Source organism: Genypterus blacodes, unplaced genomic scaffold (genome assembly GCF_046128005.1).
Source record: "Genypterus blacodes isolate CSIRO-AG114 ecotype Tasmania unplaced genomic scaffold, CSIRO-AGI_Gbla_v1 ptg000029l_1, whole genome shotgun sequence".
NCBI lineage: Eukaryota > Metazoa > Chordata > Actinopteri > Ophidiiformes > Ophidiidae > Genypterus > Genypterus blacodes.
The window spans coordinates 4,606,239-4,622,875 of record NW_027466842.1 but is presented as its reverse complement, the minus strand read 5'-3'; the positions used below and the strand labels follow the sequence as shown (position 1 = coordinate 4,622,875).

The 16,637-nt window shown below is 44.4% G+C and overlaps 1 protein-coding gene across 7 annotated transcripts in view; it reads right to left on the bottom strand.

Annotated features, from left to right (window-relative positions):
• Window positions 1-62: 62 nt before the first annotated feature.
• obscnb (obscurin, cytoskeletal calmodulin and titin-interacting RhoGEF b) overlaps window positions 63-16,637 on the bottom strand; it is a 54,796-nt gene continuing 38,221 nt past the window's right edge. For 6 of the 7 annotated variants that reach the window (XM_076144824.1, XM_076144827.1, XM_076144830.1 and 3 more), the window contains 31 exons: window positions 15,165-15,440; window positions 14,766-15,038; window positions 14,384-14,674; window positions 14,047-14,085; window positions 12,508-13,872; window positions 11,730-12,011; window positions 11,113-11,194; window positions 10,897-11,021; window positions 10,591-10,788; window positions 10,450-10,488; window positions 10,271-10,369; window positions 9,913-10,131; window positions 9,707-9,740; window positions 9,561-9,604; window positions 9,361-9,468; window positions 7,220-7,359; window positions 6,938-7,138; window positions 6,755-6,831; window positions 6,494-6,664; window positions 6,233-6,392; window positions 5,963-6,079; window positions 5,692-5,856; window positions 5,446-5,604; window positions 5,177-5,354; window positions 4,971-5,084; window positions 4,372-4,539; window positions 4,022-4,124; window positions 3,754-3,883; window positions 3,304-3,391; window positions 3,060-3,102; window positions 63-2,492 (listed from right to left, as the gene is read on the bottom strand). In XM_076144824.1, the coding sequence (XP_076000939.1) occupies window positions 1,379-2,492; window positions 3,060-3,102; window positions 3,304-3,391; window positions 3,754-3,883; window positions 4,022-4,124; window positions 4,372-4,539; window positions 4,971-5,084; window positions 5,177-5,354; window positions 5,446-5,604; window positions 5,692-5,856; window positions 5,963-6,079; window positions 6,233-6,392; window positions 6,494-6,664; window positions 6,755-6,831; window positions 6,938-7,138; window positions 7,220-7,359; window positions 9,361-9,468; window positions 9,561-9,604; window positions 9,707-9,740; window positions 9,913-10,131; window positions 10,271-10,369; window positions 10,450-10,488; window positions 10,591-10,788; window positions 10,897-11,021; window positions 11,113-11,194; window positions 11,730-12,011; window positions 12,508-13,872; window positions 14,047-14,085; window positions 14,384-14,674; window positions 14,766-15,038; window positions 15,165-15,440 (6,602 nt within the window). In that variant the 3' untranslated portion in view covers window positions 63-1,378. The remainder of the gene's footprint in view (window positions 2,493-3,059; window positions 3,103-3,303; window positions 3,392-3,753; window positions 3,884-4,021; window positions 4,125-4,371; window positions 4,540-4,970; window positions 5,085-5,176; window positions 5,355-5,445; window positions 5,605-5,691; window positions 5,857-5,962; window positions 6,080-6,232; window positions 6,393-6,493; window positions 6,665-6,754; window positions 6,832-6,937; window positions 7,139-7,219; window positions 7,360-9,360; window positions 9,469-9,560; window positions 9,605-9,706; window positions 9,741-9,912; window positions 10,132-10,270; window positions 10,370-10,449; window positions 10,489-10,590; window positions 10,789-10,896; window positions 11,022-11,112; window positions 11,195-11,729; window positions 12,012-12,507; window positions 13,873-14,046; window positions 14,086-14,383; window positions 14,675-14,765; window positions 15,039-15,164; window positions 15,441-16,637) is intronic. The other variant, XM_076144831.1, reaches the window with a different exon arrangement.

Genomic DNA, 16,637 nt, shown 5'->3' with positions numbered 1-16,637 from the left:
TTTCCTGTTGAATCTTAAGTAAATACAGTAGTGAGCCTTGTATGTCTGTAAAGGAAATAAAGTAGAAACTCTTTACTATTTGCAAATTTATTTCAGATATAACACTTAGTACCCAAACAGATCTTTCCACAAACTAAACATGTACGGTTCAAGCAATTACAATCTAGTAGTGCTTTGATATTTTAATAGATGACATAACTAACTACAAGACCTTTAGTAAAACAAAAACACCACACATCTTTGATAAAGTTCTTGTTCTAATCACTTTAAAATTGCACAATAAAGGTAGTAAATTTATGCGAGCTCAAGTACTTAAAACATTTGTACTTAACATACTCGGCATGACAGGTCTGGTAACAATCAACACATCTGCTTTTGACAAGCAGATCCATGCAGCCACTCATCTAAACACCCAACACTTAAACTTGAATATTCTGCTGTGACTTCACAGGTCGTTGCATTAATAGACGAAAGAAAACCTGTGTACAGCATTTTGCAATGGATTGTAAAAACATTTCATTGTAAAGCAAATGCAGTCAAATAGTCAGCTGAGTTCTGCTGTGCAACCTAACATGATTTGCATGTAGATATGGAAGGAAATTCACAACCAACCAAAGCTTGTAGTGAACTTCTTCAAGAGGAGAGCAAGCTGACTATGATTTTGAGTGCACATTTTTCATTATAATTGTACATATATGATAACCAGGGGTGCTATCGAGAGAGATCTGGAGCCCCAGCACCCCAATAATGTTTGACGGCTCCAATGACAAACCCTTAGGATCGTCCCACCCCAACCCCCAACATACAGCGCCACTAATTGCTGCAGCTGAATTACAATCCATTCATCAGTATTGCATTAACTTACAGCAATACTATAATGTTTACACGTGGACAGGACTTCATGATGAGTTAGACCCCACACCATTTCGCTCCAGGAATCCACACCACTGACCTCATCCACTGCTCATGGGTAAATATAACAGTTCTTCTTATATAATATATATTGATGTATAATATATAGATATATTTGCTATAAAATAGTGGACAATGAAACAGCAGTCAAATATCAAACTTGGTTTCATCTGTCCATCAAACTCCCTATTCCGCTGCACATATGTCACGTAGCCGATGTTCCAATGACGTGTGTGTGATTACGTAGTCCAACTCTTGAAACTCTAAATCTAACAAGACCACCTGTCAGAGGAGGCAAAAATAGGATGAGTCTATTTCCTGATGGATTTGCTTCAAAATGGAATGATTTGTCAGATGCAGTATAAGGTGACGATCAATCTTTTTTCATTGTGTAAGTAGAAATGTCCCTATTTAAGACTAAAAGGGTTTTTAGTACCAAATTAGAATTGCTTTACCTTGGAGATTTTCATTGGTTCTGATGAAGGGGATCGCTGATATGAAGAGTGACCGGGTTGCCAACTGATGTGTAGCCATAGGTTTGAGTTGACACTTTGGTTTTAAAGCTCTTCTGCCCGCCCTCGACCCGCTGCACCTCTGAGCAGTATGAGGGTTTCACTTCCAGCTTTGCGTGGCTTACATGGATAGGGACATGCCTCTCCCTCCTGGACTGAGCTCCGCCGGCTTGGGGGACAGGGGGCGAGAAAAGGCCGCCCAAGATGTTCTCCCTGAAACGGCCGAAGAACCCGCTTCTCTGCCTCGGGGCCACAACAGGCCGGCCCACGTTGAGGAGCACGGGCTGTCCCACCGTGGATCCACCGATCTCCCTCTGGAGCACGGCGATCTCGCAGGGTTTTTCAGCAGCGGAGCGGCGGCTGCTTGAGGAGCCGTAGGTCTCACCTTCCTCTGGGACGTAATCCTCCAAGTCTTCAAGAGTCAGCACATGCTCTCCTTGTGTCAGGATCTTAGGCTCCAGCTTTGCGAATAGGTCAGGCGTTTCCTCTTCATCATCAGGCTCAAAGATAATAGCTTGTTCATCGTCCAGGTCTTCACCAGCTCCGTGAAGAACAGACGAGAGCTCAAGTGGCTCTGCGGGGATTCCAGAGGCAGACTCAGACAGAGCCTCACCCTCCTGTCCTTCCCACGAGAGAGGCTGGCTGCTGACCTCCTCCTGCAGCTGTGCCTGGGCCTGTTCCACCCGTTTGTTGTTTGAATTGTTGGCGTTTGGGTTGTCAGGTGCTGACCTTCTTGGTCTGACACTCGAGACGGTTGCAGAATGATCCGACCCTGCTGGTGAGATTCCTCTCCTCCTTAGCATCCTGCCGGGTTTATTAACCTTGTACTCAATCACCTCTTCAACCTCAACCCACGTAGACTTGCACTCCGCAGACCTGCTTCCAGCAGCCTCCGTAACATAGACGGTCGGGATAGTGGTCTTTCTGGAAGTGGGCATCCTCCTCTGCCTAGCTGTAGGGAGATCTGGGGTGGAGGTCTCAGAGCGGAAAACTCCAACAGGAGCCATAGCCGGGGACCTGTGCCTCCTCAGACGTGGACTCTTCGTCACAGTGGTGATAGTCTCCTCACTGGAATAAAGGAGGACAACCACAAACACTGAGCAACATGACAAGCAATACTTACAAAATATACAGACTTGCATGCTGTGAGCATACCGATGACTGAAGATGACAAGCAGAAACTTGCACAAAGTAAAGTGTGATGTCAAGTAGCTATCTAGTGAAAATAAATAACAGGAGCGTGCTGTCCTTAGGGTTTAAACAAACACCATCGCATCAGCAAATGTCAAATGTTGATCTGTAATAATACGGTTGCTAGATAAACAAACTATGGTGGTGAAAACAGCCCATCCTTTCATCACCATTGTGGTACGGAGACTTTGCAGCCAGGCGTCACATACTACACTTCAATGCATACACGAGGCTGCAAACTGCCTCCGAGTGCACACTAAGCTGCTCGTACGATACAATTCAGTCCACTAAATCTATGACAAGTAGTAGCGGATGTGGAGCTTTTCCAAAACGCTTTTATTGGAATGAGCGCGTGAAGCAGTTTGCCAGAGAGCGATACTTGTGTATGATGTCAAGCAAGGCAGCAGACAGGCACAAGCGTCATTTCAGCCTGATCACACTTACATGATGATGGTTTTCTTTGGTATTTTAGTCTCCTGCTCAGTGACTAAAATAGAAGAAGCAGAATGAATGGGATGATTGTTCCGTGACAGATTTTCAACAGCACAAGAAGCATCGACTAATCACTGTGAAATTAGCATTACAAGCATTGGTAAAAGCATGTTTCTGCATATTCAGAATCTGATAAGGCTTATACAGTATATTCACACAGAGTCTGTTTTTATGGCGTAAATGTGACTGTTCCTACCTTCAATGAGGATAGCCTTGTCTCCAGTGAAAACAGAGGGCAGGACTAAGTTAGCAGCACACTTGGCGCTTCCCAGACGATTGGACAGCTGGCAACAGTGGAGAATATATTTTTAGTGAGTGCGCTACATGGTTTAAAAAAGCTTATCGACAGCAAATTAAGCTAATGGTTAGGGATTCTGGCCGTGGTTGTGTTTACTGTTTCCCCTTTTAAACTACCACTTGAGCACTAAAAGAGCTCCATCCTCCAATAACTCTGAATAACCTTGTAAACATGTTATTTTTTTTATTATAGAAAATCGAAAACTAAACAAATCTGACCCTGTAACCTCTGACAGACAATCAATGGTTCCATGTGCAGGATTGTTTCCTCATTCAAGTGCAGTAGATGATGAATTTGTTCAAAACTGCCCCATCTGGAGAGTCTGCAGAGTTTATGAAGTAAACCAACCTCACACTCGTAGTGTCCCATGTCTCTCTCTGTCAGGTTTTTGACCACCAAGACCAGAACGCCACTACGGAGCTCACTGTAGGTCTGATACTTCTCCTGGTCAGTCAGCAGTCGGCCATCCTTGAACCACCTTCACAAACGCAGGCATGTATAGTCAGAGAGCAGGAGAGGAACACACAGGGTGACAGCAATTCCCAACATACCTCCCAAATGTAATCGGAATATTCTGCAACATTATAACCAATACAGTGAGTGAGAACAAGCGTACCTGATCTTGGGGTTGGGAGCGCTCTGTATGACACAGGTGAACTGAACATCCTCACCAGCAACAAAGGTAGCGTTCCTCAGCTTGTTCACAAAACGAGGGGGCACTACAAGGAACACACCGATTTGTAATACACAATTAATGCCCACTAAGGTTTTACAGAACAAAGGCTACTGGAGCCTGAAGGAGCTGAAGAAACATTGTTGTAAGATCATTAGACAAATAACTAGTCATTCTAAACACTTGTTAGTTGTGGTGTAACTATATCCTGACTGATATTTCCCCTGGTGCATGATTTATTAGCATTTTAAGACTATATTGTATAGGATTATATGGTATTATATGCCACTTACCCTGAACAGTGATCTTTCCTAAAGAGCTGGCGTTACCGGCTGAGCTGGTGGCGAAGCACATGTACTGGCCGGAATCATCTGCTGTCATGTTATCAAGGATCAGTGTGCAGGAACCATCGGGGTCCTCAATGATAATGTGATGAGGATCTGCCTCCACTGCACGTCCATCTGTGTCCAAGTACAAGAACGCCAAAGCACAGAACATGAACAGCTACACTGTTTATGGTTTGTTCTTTGTATTAGGGAAGTTAAACTGTTACTCAGTGGTTAAGGGCCTGCAACAATGTAACATCCACTTCGCCATAAATTCAGACTCATAGTGATAAACAATTATGTGGGACATGTGCCAGAGTTTTAAATTAAGACAGGTATCACTGGTGTCTGTGTGGGTTCTCTCTAGGAACTCCGGATTCCTCCGAAATTCCAAAGACATGCAGGTTCATTTGGTGACTCCAAATTGTCCGTAGGTGTGAATGTGAGAGTGAGAGTTGTTTGTGTTGTATATATGTTTGCCCTGTGATGGATGTGATGAATCTTTATTATGCAGCAACCACAAACGTGACAAAAACCACAGAGTCTTAAAGCACAGTAAGTCTTACCCTTGTACCAGGTGGCCACAGGCTTGGGCATTCCAATGACCTTGCAGGCCAGTTTAACAGTCTGGCCGAGCTCTGCTGTACAGTCTGCCAGAATTTCCACAAACTCAGGGGGACCTAAAAAAGAAGTGCCAATGTTTAATATGAGGACGTTGGGGAAATGTTTCAGTACATATCTGTGTGTAAGTGTGTTTGTGTGTCCTGCTCACTCCATGCAGGCATGGTGTATCGCTGCTGTAGTTCTCTTAGGTCTCTCAGCCATGAGTTCTTGATGGTAACCGTGCGGGCCTGCAAGGTGTATTTCCTCACAGTGTCCTCGCGTTCGTGCCAGATCTCAAAGGAACGGTCGTCGCCCTCCACGGTCTCATTCACGTCGATGTTATTCAACTGTAACATGGTGATTGTACAGCAAACATCAGTGAGGCTGCTGCCCACAAGAGTATATAAGACATTTAAAGCCTTCTGTCAGAAGTCATACCTTCATCATGTTCTTAAAGACATAAGCTTGTGTATCAGTGTTGCTGTCTCTCTTGGGTTTGCAGATTATACAGTAGTTCTTAAAGAGGAAGACGTGGCGATTATGACCTCTAGAGGACGTCCTAATTCCAGGAGCTCCTTCCCACACTTGGAAGGGTCCCTGGTAAAAAAAAAAGACCCTCAATCAATTACAATCAAGGCCCTATTTATAGTATAGTGCACAGTGCCATAATAGCTACACCCTTACCTGTCTGATTGGCTCTCCTAGTACTTCCAGAGTAGCAGGGTAGTTCTCAATCATGGAGACATGGTGACTGTTCTCAGAGCGCTGAGGAAGAGAGGACACCATGGCATAGGCTTCCTCCAGGAGGCAGCAGTTCTGACCATTCCTGGCTTTGTTCCGTATGAGCTCCTAAAGATATCAGGATGCGAATAAAACACGATCACTATTAAAGATACTGGTTTAAACATCCAAGTGAACAACACTCCATGCATGTTCTATGTTATAAACCTGTCACCTTGAGGAGGATCTTGTACTTCTGTATCCTATCCAGCGGTTGTTGGAGGTATCCATTAATGCTGCGTACTGGCGGGTCTGCAGGATCTGCAGTGGCCTGTGCTTTCTCCGTGTACTCCTACCACGTAGTGAAAACAGGATTTATTAATCAAATTATACTAGTTACCTTAATGGATGGATATTTGGGTATCACGCAAAAACAGGGAGGGCGGGTATAAATCGAGTTACTTCAGTGCATGTTGGTTTAGTAATAGTTGCTTGAGCTTTCTACCTTGAAGAAGCGGTGGACAATCTTGTCGCTAACAGCAGACTCAGCTTGACCCTGGCCTATGAGGTACTGGAGGTACTTCTCAAAGCCGTCCTTGTTCTTCAGGAAGCACATCGCGACATCATCGTCTGTGTCGCATTCATTCAGCTTTGAGAGAAATGCACTAAAAAGAAAAAAAGGTTCTCATTTATTTGCTGACAAAGGGGAATGTACAAAGATTTAAACATTTGAATCAATGACTAGTGACCAAAGTAGTGAGTTCACCTGCTATGGAAGGTCTTGATGTCCTCAATGTTCCTGAATATGTCCTCCTTGATGGTGGCGACATCAGGCGGTGCATCAGGGCCGTCCGCGTGCTTCAGATGGTGCGAGGTAAAGAAGTCGACCTCTTTGACAAACTCTGATTCACCATTTATCAAGTCCTGTATCAGTTGGCTAGACGTATGGAATCATATGACGAAGCATGTTAGTTATAATAAACTTTTAGGTTCCCCTTTAGAATTTTTTTTTTTTAGCTTCACTTACAATAATTTACGCTTGTATTCCCCCTCAGACACCTCTTCCACATTTGCCTCTGGAAGATCACCTGCCTCAGCCGAGATCTGCAACAACACGTTTTTATTCTTACCTTTAAACATAGAGGCCTACGTGACACGACATAATAACCGTGACAATGAAGTGCCGTATAGGCTTAGTGTTGAGGCATACTTTGACTTTCTTGTCCAGGTAGGCCGGTGAGACCCAGCCTTGCCGGGACGGTGTCGTTTTGGAGGGTTTGGTCCGCACGAGCCACTTCAGCGGATGGGCTGAGTCCAAAACCTCGACATACTGTCCCTCCTTTAGAGAGATGGATTCCTTGCTTGCCATGGTGGGGTTGTAATCAGCCGTTGCCACGTAGATGTCAAACATCTGTAAGCACATATTATCATCTGTATATTGATTCTCTCTCGCCTCAGATGATGTGGAATTATTGCCATTGGCTTATCTCACCTCTCCCCGGGCGTCACCCTCATCAGACTCAGACGAGGAGTCGGCGATGAGCGAGGGAGGGCGGGAGCGACCGTGATGAGGCGACGGAGAAGGAGTCTTGGTCTCGTCGTCGCTGTCCGCACCCGGCACACGTAATGAAGCTGGGAGGGAGAGGAGGGTGGCGATCAAAAGCAAAGAAGGAAACTGTAAAATAATTTGGATCCTACGGTAAATCTTTGCATATGCAGCCTGAAAATGTGAAGTGCAAGCAAAGTCTAGGAAAGATGCGACATGCTGTACTTTGATCAAACTGGTATTAGTATTTTTGCCCTACCAGATTGTTGCTTCAGTCAAGATTTTACATCAACATAATTATACCTTGCAGTTATAAAACAGTGCTGTTAAAATGTCCACTTACATTTAATGTATTCTTAACGTTTCCGTGTAATCGCTGCATTAGTATTGTAAGAGCATTCAGAAAAAGCAACGACAAACAACAACAGGTGCATTTTTATGATCTGAGCTCTGCACATACATGTCTGTCTGTGAGCATGTACTGTATTCCAGCTATTAGCTAGAGAGACTCCAATCAAGTCAAATCATGTTCATAAAAGAATTGTGGTGATGCTGCATAAGGAAGGAGCAGGCTGGATGGGAAGAAAAGAGAAGTTTGAGCTCCGTGAACGCTGTTAGAAAATGTGATGCGAGCTGCAGCTTTGTCCACCAAAGGATGATAAAACTAGGTCTGTATATTCCTGTAAGTAAATGGGATATTGTTATATCTTCAACGCACCTTTATGTGGTTAAATACACAAACTGTATTTGTCCCCATAACTCACTAAGTCAGTAACATATTCTCTGTGGATAAAATGTACAACTGCTGTGAAGCTGAGGCACTCTGGATACATACTGGGTGTTTTGGGCCAAGATTTCATCCACTGGAACACTTGATGATTCTGTAAGTTGTCTGAATAACAGATTAATGATTGGATGAGTACTTTAATGAGTTTGGGGTTGATGAACTGGTGCATGTGAAAGGGGTAAAGGAGTAGTGTCCGTATGAAGCAGGGGGCAGGTTGTAAGTCTTACACATATGGACAAAGCAAGGCATGCTAAACAAAAGAAGAAGAAGCAGGAAAGGAACACTACTGTCAGGTTTGGTGTCAATTCATTTTGCTCAGAAGTGAATTCTAATTCAAGAATTGAAGCGTTAAAGCATTCATACTAGACGAGGTCTGTACAATTCTTGAATGTGGAGCGCAAATTCACTTAATTGCATCCAAACCATAAAAGCACACTGAGGAAGCACTGCGTCGTCATGGTTAGAATTGTTTCTACGGATTTACACATCTGCTATAACAATTCACAACAGCTTGTTTGTTCCGTACAGTTTTGCGGTGTCAGCAATATCCTCAACAAAAAGATGGCAGATGGCAACCTGCAGGTCTTTTATTCCAACAGACTACACTAAGTGATTTAGAGGCTATAGCTCCTCTGTGGCTGAGGTGAAATCATTTGTAGTGCAGTCCTGCGCTGGAATAAAAGCCTGAGTGCTCTATGGTGGTGATATTGCTCTGATCTGTTAGCTGGCCAGTTAGCTTGCTGCATGTATGATGACAAAACACTATATACTTATGTAAAGATGACATTACATTACATTACATTACGGTCATTTAGCAGACGCTTTTATTCAAAGCGACTTACAATAAGTGTGTTCAACAAAGGTAGATAAAAGAACTTCAGGCATGACATGATGTATGATTCCATTCTATCCCTCCTGACCCCCAGAGGGACTCAGTGTTGAATTACTATCCACCTCACACACATGCAGGTTGAGTGTTTTAAGCCAACAAAGTGACCTATGGCTTAGGATGATGTATATTTTAAGACAGCATTTTGGTTGTATTCATTGTTCAGAATTTAGAGAGCCAGTTAACAAAATGAATGTGTAATTAATGAGATTGTTATTGAAACCCTGCTACAAGCCTTCGGGAAACCCATCACAAGCTCTGAATCTCTGGATTTTCCTCTCCATTTATCACAACACACTGTCAACATCTAGACATATTCTGTTACGGCTCAGTATTTATTGAGTAGGACATGCGATAAACTGTAACTACGAGACATAACACGGCATATGACACGGTAGATGGAACTCTCACCTTGGCTGATTTTCGCTGATACCATCTCAGTGATCTGGGAAGTGAGTTTCATGAGGAATTCCTCTGAACCTACTTCACCTAGGTAGGACATTTTACCCTCTAGAGTACCTATTAAAAAAGAATTAAACACATAAATATTGCATTAACAGCATTACTTTACATAACACACTAGGGGATAATATTTGGTTTAACAGCTTTACCTTTCTCTCTGCTAACCTCCTCTTGTGGAGGACTTATTGTAATCCTGAGGAGAATTAAACAATGTTATTTTGATATATTAACATTTAGAATGCACTGTATATACATGTCTGATTTATGTCATTCTGAATACTCTTTAAAAACTTACTCTGTGACTTTGGTTTCCAGATTTGGTCGTGGTGCTGGAAAAAGAGAGAACACACATTTTTGTAATCATTTATAAGTACGTGTAAGTATTATATTTTTCATACCAATTTGGGATCTCTTTGCATTGATGTGCTATTACAAATGTCCAGGATTCTGACATCCTCTAAGATCAGTAGAATTATCTAAAGTACAAGCTTATTTTCGTACCGTCGTCAACTTCGAGGCGAGCGGTGCAAATGGACTGCCCTGCCTTATTAGTGGCAATGCAGGTGTATGTGCCGGTGTACTCGGTGCCAACATCCATCAAAATGAGGCTGTGTTTACACCCTGAGCTCGCTATTTTGTAGCCCTTAGTATCAGGCTTGATCCAAAGGACATCCTCCACTGATTCCTCTTTCAGCCATGAGACCGTAGGAGTGGGGGAACCTGAAAGCATAATTTAAAAAAAAACAGGATTTTGGTCACTACCAAGGTTTTTGAAATGCATCACTAGGTTGTGAACTTAATTCAATGAAATCTGCTATTTAGAGTCTTTCCACTGAAGTGATTAACAAGGTGAACAGACCTTCTACTTTGACAGACAGGGTGATGCTGGATCCTTGTTTCACCTTCCTGTTGTTGAACCTCTCAATGAAACGTGGTGGCACCAAGGGCTGCTTGGGGTCTGTGAAAACGTCATATTGAATTAGAGCAGCATGTTATATACGTTACATCTATGTATGTTTATACTAAATGCCAAAATACCTTTTTTCACTGTATCTTGTGGCAGAATCTCCCCTGGACCTGTTGCAAAACACAGTTGTCACTGTATCTATAAACCATTCAGGTGTAACTTCTAACCTCAGAGCAATCCAAAGTAGGATATTAGGGTGCATCTATACATACGCAGGACCAGCAGCCGGGCAGTGGAGTAAGCAGATCCGGCTGCGTTGCTGATGTAAGCAGAATACTCTCCCATGTCCTCTTTCTTAACCTCTGAGATCTCCACACCATGTACATCTCTCTCTGCAAGCAAGTGAAGCCTTTTGGAGGGCCGCAGAGGTTGGCCATCTTTGAACCAGTACACTCTGGGTTTGGGGAAGCCTGGAAAACAAAATACATACAATTATGTCATCTTAAATTATGGTTTGTATACATCTGTGCTTTTCTGCCCATGGTGAATTAAGTACTATCAATAATAAACAAACCTACCCTTTACTTTGAGCTCCATCTTGGCAATGGGTGAACCTGGGCTGACATGGACGTCATGAAGCTCCTCCACCACCTGTGGTAGCTGCTCATCTTCAGTTACAGACTCAAAGGCCTCCGTATCCCTGCTGGAGGAGGGCAGAAAAGTAGATATTCAATATTCATCACTTCTATGCTATAAACTATATTATAATATCATTCCAAACAAAGTGAATGTACCTTGACACGTAGCCCTTGGCGCTGACATAGGAAGACGTCTCCGTAGCATCGGCGGCCGTGTCATAATCTGAGCTGCACGACACTGTTGAGAAGGATCAACACTTAACATCATGCAATTATCCCTGTGTGTGTGTGTTTGGGTGTTTCTCTGTGTATTTCAGTGTGCAGTTTTTTTTGTTTTGCTATTCTTGTGAGAACCTCAGTTGTAGACCCTCAAAGGTTTAAATTAGGGTCTCTTAAAGTCCTGCATCGAACTGTGGCTGGTTGGACAAAGGAAAATACACTTGTAATTAAAACGCAATGTACTGTCTGCTGTGGCTGTGGTGCAGGGAATTGCATCGCAACTGGAGGAAAAGTGCTCCATTATCTTCTCTTCTCTCTTCTCTTCGCTTCCCTTATTCTCTCCTCTTCTTCCCAAAACAATTGTCTCCTTGCATAAATGTTAGACATCTGACCCATGAATTTGGAGTTTAAGCACACAATAATAAAACATTCTTCCTTTAACCTGCTTTGTAGCCGAGCTGGGATTATCTGGATTGTAAAGAAATGCATTCGACTGAAGATCCTCACAAGTATTGTAAAACAAATGTGTGTGTTTGCGCTTTAAATGTACTCACTATCGACCCTGAGTTCAGCTTTAGTGGCTGCTATGCCGCTGCTGTTCTCAGCCGTGCAGCGATAAACACCCATGTCAGTAGGCAGCACAGAGGTGATGATGAGCTGATGGCAGCCCTCCTGGTCTTCATTGATCATATAGTGGTCATTCTCTTCCAGCAATTTGCCATCCTTATACCAGCGAATGCTAGGAGTGGGTTTACCAATGACCACGCAGTCAAAGCTAACTGGATAACCATCGGGAACATCTTGGCTTTGCAGCTCTGTCAAGAAGACTGGAGCGGCTGGGCAACGAGAGCCAACAGTCAAAAAGTCAAAACATATTGTGCGGACTTGAAGTCGTAAATAAATGAAAACAGTGTAAGTGATGAAAGTGAATAGCGTGCAGGGAAAATTGGAAGTGAACTAGTACATGACTGCATCACCATTAGAGGCAAATGTTGAACAGAATCAACACCACACAACACAAGAAATGCACAGAGGAGTTAAGAGGTATTATTAACTCCACAGAGTATTAAAAACGATATACAGTAGAAAAACGCGGTAGGACAACTTAAATGGAGACGACACAATGAGACACTGTGGTCTGAAACAGATCAGACAGCACAGGACCAACACATAGCAACAACCACAACAATGCACAAGTGAGGTGTAGACAAATGGACAACACATATCACACAATCTTTTGAAATCGGATTAAGAAATGGTATAAAATTAGTCTATAAATTAGTGTATACAATGAATATCCATAAAACGTAGAAAGCCACTCTTGTTTCCTACCAGGGGCTCCAGTCATCAATGCAGGCATCTGTCTATCTTGCGTTGGGGTCTGTGTGCCATCTTGCGTGTAGCCCATTTTTTTAATTCGCAGCTCCACTTTCACGGGCCCTGCTTCCTGGATACTGGTGTCCACGGGAACACCGTGGACGGTGAACATCTGCTGGAACCGCTGTGAGGCGACCTCGGCCTCTGCTCGTGTGTCAAAGCGAATGTAGATGTAAATGTCATCCTCTCGGTAGGAGTGAGGATCTGGGGGATGCAGGTCCCCTTCGTCGGCGCTGAGGAAGGGTTCCTCCTCCACATCCGGCGGGAGGCGTGTGCGTAGCAAGCGGTGGAGGCGTCTGCTGGCCTGCCTCAGCGATTCATCCATCTCACTACCCGAGGAGCTCTCGGGCTCGCTGTCAGCACTGTAGGCAACCGCCAATGGCCGACGCACGGATGGATCTCTCACAGTTCCCACAGTCACTTTACCACTATGAGACGAGACTCCAAACTTGTTGGTGACCTCACATGTGTAAACCCCAGTGTCCTTGGTGGTTATCCCAGTAATGACCAGGGAACAGGTGCCATCATTGTAAATGTCAATATGGTGATGCTTGCCATCCGCTAGAGCTTCTCCATCCTTCAGCCAGCGCACCTTTTCAGGTTTGCCCTCTGCCAAACATTCTAGATGGATGGTACCATTAGGTTCTTTGGTCTGGTCTTTGAAGACCTCTCTGAAGACAGGACGCATGTCCTTGCGGGCCTTGTAGCCCTTGAAGGCGGCTTGAATCTTAACAGCAGCATCTCTGAGCTCAGTGTCATCGTCCGCATTGGTCTCAGTGATTGTAGTTTCCACTGTGATTTTAGTTTCCTCTACAGTTATCGGTTTTATTTCTGCTTGTTGTACTGTTGTGGTTTTCACCTCAGTCTGCAGCACCGTTCTTTGCTCTGCCATCTTGAAATGTGCAAAGAACCTGTCAGTGGCACTCTGAGTCTCTGGCTCACTGACAGCAGTCACAGTGGACTGGCTGCTCTTCTTCAGGTACGACACAAGCGACGCACCTCCGGAAACAGATTCATCCTCATAGCTGGTGCACACTTTGGATTCTACCAACTTTGTAGACACGACGTCTCCCTTTATCTCTTGTGATGTAATTTCTGCTTTCTCTGATGTCGTAACCTCTTTCTGTTCAGTTGTATCTTTCTTGCCTTTACCGTCCTCCTCAGGGTGTTCAGAGATGGAGTCCAGAGTTGGCTCTCGACTCATACGCCGTTTCTTAGCCGACGCCTCCCACAGCTCATGGACGTCACCTTCGTCAGCAGCTTCAGGGGGCAGACTGGGCTGCTCCACCTCTTCAGTACCTGCCTGCTTTACCTCTGTACCTATAACCACAATGCAGTTTCCAATATGCTGTGATGAATGCTTTTTAAAAAATCACGACCACTGCCAACACAGCAAAACTTACCTAATTGGTGCCAGAGTTAAACAGTTAAAAATCTAATTCAGGTCAAAAGGGACAAGACTAATTACGGCACACAGGACACATGCTATCTTACCTGGGCAAATTGGCGGCGGTGCAGCTGTCACAGGTGCTTCTGTGTAACGATGAAAAAGATGGAAACGTGTGATAGGATCATGAAAATTTATGTTTACGTATACGTGTTACGTATGTTTCATTTACACTCCTGCAACTAACCAGGGTGCCAAAAACGGCCATGTGTAGGATTGGCTTCATCCTGTTGACATTAACTTACTTTTGATTGATCAATAATATGCGATATATTAGGATTTAATATTAAGGTTATAGCAATATCTGTATTTCCTCCCGGACCCTGATAATAACAGTGTGCCATCACATACATTAATGATAAAGAGTGCCACTGATGTACTCACCAAGCTGAACAGTCTGAGGCAGCTCAACAGGCTCTCCAGTCCCTGCTCTGTTGATGGCTGCCACCCTAAACCTGTAGCTGCTCTCGGGCATCAGATTTTCAACCACAAACTCTGTGTTACACACAGGATCTGAATGACATGGCAGCCAGAGGGCGCTGTCTACCAGCCGCATCTCCACCCTGTAGCCCAGGATTGGACTCCCACCATCATGCAGAGGAGTGAACCAAGAGAGTGCAACAGACTGTGTTGTCTTACTAAGGACCTCTGGGTCCTCTGGGGGATCAGGTACAGCTGTTGGGAGGTAAACACATTACATTGTTAGCCTGCCCATACGTCTGATGTAGTTCCAAATGCATGAATCATTGTTTTGTTCAACACTTACTTATAATGGTGAGTTTGGCCAAAGAGAGGGCGTCTCTTGCAGCAAATGTAATTTCCTGCTGGGGCAAAACAGGCGCCTTTCTCAGGACAAGGCGATACGAACAGCCATCAGCCCTCATGCCCCAGAGGTCACCGGGCTTCAGCTCAACTCCATTAGCATACCAGGTTACATCTGCCATAGGGACTGGCTCATTCAGCTCAACGCAAAACTCCACTTTCTCTCCCACTGTGGCCACCTTGTCCTCCAAACTCTTCACTACGTCCAACATCCAGCCTTAGAGGAGAAAAAGCCATATTATCAATATTTGATCATGAGCAATTGGAAAGCATTGTTTGACATTCAGCCAATCTACAACTACCATTATACAATTTCAGAGTTGCGTTTACACGAGTGACTCACTCTTGACAGTGAGCTGGGCCGATGAGGAAGCTGTGCCAGCTTGGAAGGTGACTGTGCAGCTGTCTTTAACACGCAATTCCTTCAGCAGGAGCAGATGACGTCGGCCGCTCTCAAAAGACACAAGCTCGGCATTAGGCGATTCTTTCACAGGCTTGCCATTAAGAAGCCAGTGGCAGTCTATGCTCTCCGGACGAGAGAGGGCACATTCAAACAGTGCTTCACCTCCATCGATAGTTTCCATATTCTCCAGGCCTTGGACAATGGTAATGGGTTTAGCTGTAGAAATAAAGAAAAGTCGAGCACATTCAAAAACAGATCAAAGCACAACATTCTTGCAAAAGTCATTTGAGATTTTGTCAACAAAGGGCATGAATTTTGTGAGGATCAACAAGTGATCAGGTTGATTTCATTGCCTCTGTCTATGAAAGAGCAGAGGAGACGCCCTAAACGTTGGTGCTTTTCAATGTGGCGGGAAGCTCACCTTCCACACACAGTGAGGCAACCACGAAGGTCCCCTCTGCCTCACAGGAGTATGACCCCGTGTCCTCGGCAGACACATGGCTAATGTACAAGCGAGCCACATTCCAGTCCTGCTCCACTACCACCCTTCGACCATCAGGCTTCAAAGGCTGCCCATCTTTCCTCCACTGAGCCTTGACTGGCCTTGAATACTGGCAGATGAACTCAGCCGGTCGGTTTTCAAGCACCCGAAGATCCTCCATCTGGCTCACTACTTCAACTGCGGGATCTGAGGGCGAGGGTCAGGGGTCAGGGCTTGGCCATAAGCTATCAGGACATGCATAGGACATGCCGGGTGACTTTCGGGCTGTATAACCCGCAACCATGTTTCTGAAGAGTTTCCAATACACAATCCATCTGCCAAATTGTGCAGTATTTCAATGTTTGGATTCTTGTGTTGTCCCATGCGAGTTCTTAAACAAAGATAGGGTGGAAAAGCCCAATCGTCAATGTTCACAAACATGGTTGCAACCAACGACACATTAGGTGTTGGCAGCTGATAATGAAGGAGGGCATGACAGATGAATACAAATGCCAAACTGGTTGGAGGGTTAGAGGTTTTAGTGCTTGCAGGCTATGGGCAGAGCTGGGTGGGTGGGGACAATGGATGGTGAAATGGATGGTGAGTACGGGGCTGAAGGCGGTAGGAGTGGATGGGTGGAGCAGCACTTTTTTAACACTACATTTCTGTCACAACTGATTGGCTCATTAACTATAAATAATGAAGCCTGGATCGAATCTCATCGGCAAAAATAAATCACATTACCAAGGGATACTGTGTTTCTATTCATAGGGCTGCACAATTCACGATAATATTAAGCAACTAACCAAGCCAGAAACACACACCGACAAACTGAACTGCAAAACCACTGGTGGAGATTTTAAGAAAGATTTACGCCTAGCAGCTGCCAGGTCAACCACGGGCACCACAGGCCCGGAACATTGTCTTTCATT